Here is a 6,651-nt window from a genome sequence, read left to right as displayed (position 1 = left end):
CCAGCGAGTGGAGACCAATTTGGGGACGGCGTCAGCGAGTGGAGTCCAATTTGGGTATGGCGACAGCGAGTGAAGACCAATTTGTGGATGACGCCAGGGAGTGGAGACCAATTTGGGAACGGCGCTGGCGAGTGGTGACCAATTTGCGAACGGCGCCGGGGAGTGGAGATGAATTTGGTGATGGCGCCAGCGAGAGGAGAACAATTTGGGGAAGGCACCAGCGAGTGGAGACCAATTTGTGGATGGAGCCAGCGAGTGGAGACCAATTTGGGGACGGCGCCAGCGAGTGGAGTCCAATTTGGGGATGGCGCCAGCGAGTGGAGACCAATTTGGGGATGGCGCCAACAAGTTGAGGCAGCGACAGCAAATTTGGACCAATTTAGGGATGGCGCCAGCGGGTGCAGACCAATTTAGGACGACCCAGCGAGTGGAGTCCAATTTGGGAACGGCGCCAGTGAGTGGAGACCAATTTGGGGATTCCGCGAGATTGGTCAGACCAATTTGGGACAGCGCCAGTGAGTGGAAACCAATTTGGGGACGACCCCAGCGAGTGGAGCCGAATTTGGGGATGGCGCCAGCAAGTGTAGACAAATTTGTGGATGGCGCCAGGGAGTGGAGATCAATTTGGGGTTGGCGCCAGTGAGTGGAGACCAATTTGGGGATGGCGCCAGTGAATGGAGAAATGTGAGGGGACCGCGCCAGCGAGTGGAGTCCAATTTGCGGATGGCGCCAGTGAATGGAGAACTGTGAGGGGACCGCGCCAGCGAGTGGAGTCCAATTTGGGGATGGCGCCAGTGAATGGAGAACTGTGTGGGGACTGTTCCAGCGAGTGGAGACCAATTTGGGGACGGCGCCACCGAGTGAAGTCCAATTTGGGGACGGCGCCAGCGAGTGGAGACCAATTTGGAGATGGCGCCAACAAGTTGAGGCAGCGACAGCAAATATGGACCAATTTATGGATGGTGCCAGGGAGTGGAGACCAATTTCGGGATTGCACGAGAGAGTGAAGACCAATTTGGGACGACCCACCGAGTGAAGAACAATTTGGGGATGGCGCAAGCGTGTGGAGACCAATTTGTGGATGGCGCCAGCAAGTTGGGACGGCGACAGCAAATATGGACCAATTTAGGGACGGCGCCAGCGAGTGCAGTCCACTTTGGGGATGGAGCCAGCGAGTGGAGACCAATTTGGGGATGGCTCCAACAAGTTGAGGCAGCGACAGCAAATTTGGACCAATTTAGGGATGGTGCCAGCGGGTGCAAACCAAATTAGGACGACCCAGCGAGTGGAGTCCAATTTGGGGATGGCGCCAGCGAGTGGAGACCAATTTGGGGATTCCGCGCGATTGGTCAGACCAATTTGGGACAGCGCCAGTGAGTGGAAACCAATTTGGGGATGGCTCCAACAAGTTGAGGCAGCGACAGCAAATATGGACCAATTTAGGGATGGTGCCAGGGAGTGGAGACCAATTTCGGGATTGCACGAGAGAGTGAAGACCAATTTGGGACGACCCACCGAGTGGAGACCAATTTAGGGATGACAATTGTAAACAATTTTACAACACCAAGTTATAGTCCAGCAATTTTATTTTAAATTCACAAGCTTTCGGAGACTTCCTCCTTCCTCAGGTAAATTTAGGGATGGTGGCAGTGAGTGGAATCCAATTTGGGGACGGCGCCAGTGAGTGGAGAACAATTTGGGGATGGCGCCACCGAGTGAAGACCAATTTGGGGACGGCGCCAGCGAGTGCAATTTGGGGATGGCTCCAACAAGTTGAGGCAGCGATAGCAAATTTGGACCAATTTAGGGATGGCACCAGCGGGTGCAGACCAATTTAGGACGACCCAGCGAGTGGAGTCCAATTTGGGGACGGCGACAGCGAGTGGAGACCAATTTGGGGATTCCGCGCGATTGGTCAGACCAATTTGGGACAGCGCCAGTGAGTGGAAACCAATTTGGGGACGACCCCAGCGAGTGGAGCCGAATTTGGGGATGGCGCCAGCAAGTGTAGACAAATTTGTGGATGGCGCCAGGGAGTGGAGATCAATTTGGGGATGGCGCCAGTGAGTGGAGATCAATTTGGGGATGGCGCCAGTGAATGGAGAACTGTGAGGGGACCGCGCCAGCGAGTGGAGTCCAATTTGGGGATGGCGCCAGTGAATGGAGAACTGTGTGGGGACGGCGCCAGCGAGTCGATACCAATTTGTGGACTGCGCCCATAGCGCTGCACTCGTCCCCACTTGAGCCCATTTCTCTGCACTTGACCCCACTTGAACTCATTTCGCTAAACTCGACAACACTTGAGCCCACTTACCTGCACTCGACCATGCTTGAGCCCACTTCGCTGCATTCGAACCCACTTCGCTGCACACAATACTAATTGCACCCACTTCGCTGCACTGGATCCCACTTGCTCCCACTTTGCTGCACTCGAAGACACTTACGCCCACTTCGCTGCACACGACCACACTTGAGACCACTTCACTGCTCTCGAACCCTCGAGTCCACTTCACTGCACTCGACCCCACTTGATCCTATTTCGCTGCACTCGACCCCACTTGAGCCCATTTCGTTAAACTCAACAACACTTGAGCCCACTTCGCTGCACTCGAGCCAACTTCGCTGCACTCGCCCCTATTGCACCCACTTCGCTTCAGTGGATCCCACTTGCTCCCACTTCACTCCACTCACCCAACCTGTGCCCATTTTGCTGCACTCGAACCCACTTGAGCCGATTTGGCTGCACTCGAACCCACTTGGGACCACTTCGCTCCAATCTAAACCACTTGAGCCCACTTCGCTGCACTCGACCCCACTTTAGCCGGTTTTGCTGCAGTCGAACCCACTTGTGCCCACTTCGCTTCACTCGACCCCATTGAGCCCATTTCACTGCACTCGACCTCACTTGCGCCCAATTTGCTTCACTCGACACCACTTGAGCCAAATTCACTGCACTCGATCCCTCATGAGCCGACTTCGCTGCACTCGACCCCACTTCGGACCACTTCGCTGCACTCGACACCACTTGAGCCCATTTTGCTGCATTCCAACACACTTGAGCCGAATTCGCTTCACTCGACACCACTTGAGCCCAATTCACTGCACTCGATCCCACTTGAGCCGAATTCGCTGCATTCGACCCCACTTGATCCCACTTCGCTACACTCGACCCCAATTGAGCCCAATCGCTGCACGCTACCGAACTTGAGCGCACTTCGCTGCACTCGTAAGCATTTGAGCCCATTTTGCTGCACTCGAAGACACTTACGTTCACTTCGCTTCACTCGACCCCATTTGAACCCAATTCGCTAAACGCGACAACACTTGAGCCCACTAACCTGCACTCGACCCCACTTGAGCCCACATTGTTGCACTCGACACCACTTTAGCCCGTTTTGCTGCACTCGAACACATTTGAGCCGAATTCGCTTCACTCGACCCCACTTCAGCCCATTTCGCTGCACTCTAACACACTTGAGACAAATTCACTGCACTCGATCCCATTTGAGCCGAATTCGCTGCATTCGACCACACTTGAGACCACTTCGCTCCAATCTAACCCACTTGAGCCCACGTCACTGCACTCGACCACAATTGAGCCCAATCGCTGCACGCTACCCAACTTGAGCGCACTTCGCTGCATTCGTAACCATTTGAGCCCATTTTGCTGCACTCGACACCACTTGTGCCCATTTTGCTGCACTCGAAACCTATTGAGCCCATTTTGCTGCACTCGACCACACTTGAGCCCACTTCGTTGTACTCGACCCCACTTGCGCCCATATCGCTACACTCAACCCAATTCGCTAAACTCGACAACACTTGAGCCAACTTACCTGCACTCGACCACGCTTGAGCCCACTTCGCTCCACTCGAACCCACCTGAGCCCATTTTGCTGCATTCCAACCCACTTGAGCTCAATTCGCTGCACTTGACACCACTTGAGCCCATCTTGCTGCACTCGAAACATGTTGAGCCCACTGCGCTGCACTCGACCCCACATGAGGCCACTTCACTGCACGCGACCCCACTTGCACCCATTTCACTGCACTCGAGCCAACGTATGCCCACTTTGCTGCACTCGACCCCAGTTGAGCCCATTTCGCTGCACTTGATCCCACTTGAGCCCAATTCGCTGCACTCGACCCCACTTGAGCCCACTTCGCTGCACTCGACCGCACTTGAACCCACTTGCTCCATATCGCTGCACTCAACACAAATTGTGCAAATTTCGATGCACTCGACCCCACTTGACCCCACTTCGCTGCACTCAACCCCACGTGCCCACACTTCGCTCCACTTGGCCCCACTTGACCCCACTTCGCTGCACTCGACCCCACTTGCCCTCATTTCGCTGCACTCAACTCCACGTGTTCTCATTTCGCTGCACTCACACCCACTTGAGCATAGTTCGCTGCACTCGACATCACTTCAGCCTATTTCGCTGCAGGCGACACGACTTGAGCCCATTTTGCTGCACTCGAACAAACATGAGCCTACTTCGCTGCACGCGACCACACTTGAGCCCATTTTGCGGCACTCAACCCCATTTGAGCCCAGTTTGCTGAACTTGACACCACTTCAGCTCATTTCGCTGCACTTGATCCCACTTTAGCCCAATTCGCTGCACTCGACACCATTGGAGCCCATTTTGCTGCACTCGACCTCTCTTAAGCCCACTTCACTGCACTCGACTACACTTGAGCCCACTTCGCTGCACGCGCCATCCCTTCAGCACATTTCGCTGCACTCGACCACACTTGCACCCATTTTGCTGCACTGGACCCAACTTCAGCCGACTACGTTGCTCTCAATACCACTTAAGCCGACTTCACTGCTCTCGTCCCCACTTAGGACAACTTCGCTCCAATCAAACGCTATTGAGCCCACGTCGCTTCACTCGACACCACTCGACACCACTTCGCTGCACTCGACTCCACTTCAGCCCACTTCGCTGCACTCGACCCCACTTGAGCCCATTTTGCTGCCCTCGAACCCACTTGAGCTCAATTCGTTGCACTGGAACCCACTTGAGTCCATTTTGCTGCATTCGACCCCACTTGAGCCCATTTTGCTGCATTCGACCCCACTTGAGCCCATTTTGCTGCACTCGACCACACTTGAGCCGACAATATTGCGCTCAACATCACTTAAGCCGACTTCGCTGCACTCGTCCCACTTGGGACCACTTCACTCCGATCAAACCCACTTGAGCCCACTTCAATTCACTCGACCCCACTTGAGCCAGCTTCGCAGCAGCCGATCCCACATGAGCTCCCATCGCTCGACTCGACCGCACTTGAGCCCATTTTGCTGCACTCAAACCCTCTTGAGCCCATTTTGCTGCACTTGAACCCACTTGAGCCCAATTTGCTGCACTCGACACTACCTGAGCCCATTTCGCTGCACGCGAGCCCACTTATGCCCACTTTGCTACACTCGACCCTACTTGCACCCACTTCGCTACACTCGAACCCACTTGAGCCCACTTCACTGCATTGGACCCCACATGAGCCCACTTCACGGCACTCGACCCCACTTGGGCCCATTTCGCTGCCCTCGATCGCACGTGAGCCCACTTCGCTACAAACGACCCCACTTCGGACCACTTCGCTCCAATCTAACCCATTTGAGCCCACTTGGCTGCACTCGACCCCACTTGATCCAACTTCGCTGTACTCTACACCACTTGAGACCACTTCGCTGCACTCGAACCCACTTGGGACAATTTCGCTCCAATCTTACCCACTTGAGCTCACTTCGCTGCACTCGACCTTACTTGAGCCCACTTCGCTGCACTCGAGCCCACTTCAACCCAATTCACTGCACTCGATACCAATTGATGCCATTTCACTGCATTCGACCCCACTTGAGCCAACTTCGCTGCACGGGACCCCACATGAGCCCCCATCGCTCTATGTGACCCCACTTGAGCCCATTTTGTTGCTCTCGAACCCACATGAGCCCATTTTGCTGCACTCGAACCCACGTGAGCGCAATTCGCTGCACTCGATCCCTCTTGATCCCATTTTGCAGCACGTGAACCCATTTGAGCCCACTTCACTGCACTCGATTTGGGGACGGTGCCAGCCAGTGGAGACCAATTTGCGGCCGGCGCCAGTGAGTGGAGACCAATTTGGGTACGGCGCCGGCGAGTGGTGACCAATTTGCGAACGGCGCCGGGGAGTGGAGATGAATTTGGTGATGGCGCCAGCGAGAGCAGAACAATTTGGGGAAGGCACCAGCGAGTGGAGACCAATTTGTGGATGGAGCCAGCGAGTGGAGACCAATTTGGGGACGGCGTCAGCGAGTGGAGTCCAATTTGGGTATGGCGACAGCGAGTGAAGACCAATTTGTGGATGGCGCCAGGGAGTGGAGACCAATTTGGGAACGGCGCCGGCGAGTGGTGACCAATTTGCGAACGGCGCCGGGGAGTGGAGATGAATTTGGTGATGGCGCCAGCGAGAGGAGAACAATTTGGGGAAGGCACCAGCGAGTGGAGACCAATTTGTGGATGGAGCCAGCGAGTGGAGACCAATTTGGGGACGGCGCCAGCGAGTGGAGTCCAATTTGGGGATGGCGCCAGCGAGTGGAGACCAATTTGGGGATGGCGCCAACAAGTTGAGGCAGCGACAGCAAATTTGGACCAA

The 6,651-nt window shown here is 55.2% G+C and overlaps 1 protein-coding gene across 1 annotated transcript; it reads left to right on the top strand.

Moving 5' to 3' along the window:
- Nucleotides 1-385: 385 nt before the first annotated feature.
- Nucleotides 386-6,163, top strand: LOC137305882 (uncharacterized). The gene is made up of 3 exons (XM_067974815.1): nt 386-454; nt 3,828-4,062; nt 5,157-6,163. The coding sequence occupies exons 1-3, from the start codon at nt 386-388 to the stop codon at nt 6,161-6,163; spliced, it is 1,311 nt and encodes a 436-aa protein (XP_067830916.1).
- The last annotated feature ends 488 nt before the right edge of the window (nt 6,164-6,651 follow it).

This window comes from Heptranchias perlo, chromosome 41 (assembly GCF_035084215.1).
Source record: "Heptranchias perlo isolate sHepPer1 chromosome 41, sHepPer1.hap1, whole genome shotgun sequence".
NCBI classification, from domain to species: Eukaryota; Metazoa; Chordata; class Chondrichthyes; order Hexanchiformes; family Hexanchidae; genus Heptranchias; species Heptranchias perlo.
This window is presented reverse-complemented; position numbering and strand designations above follow the sequence as displayed.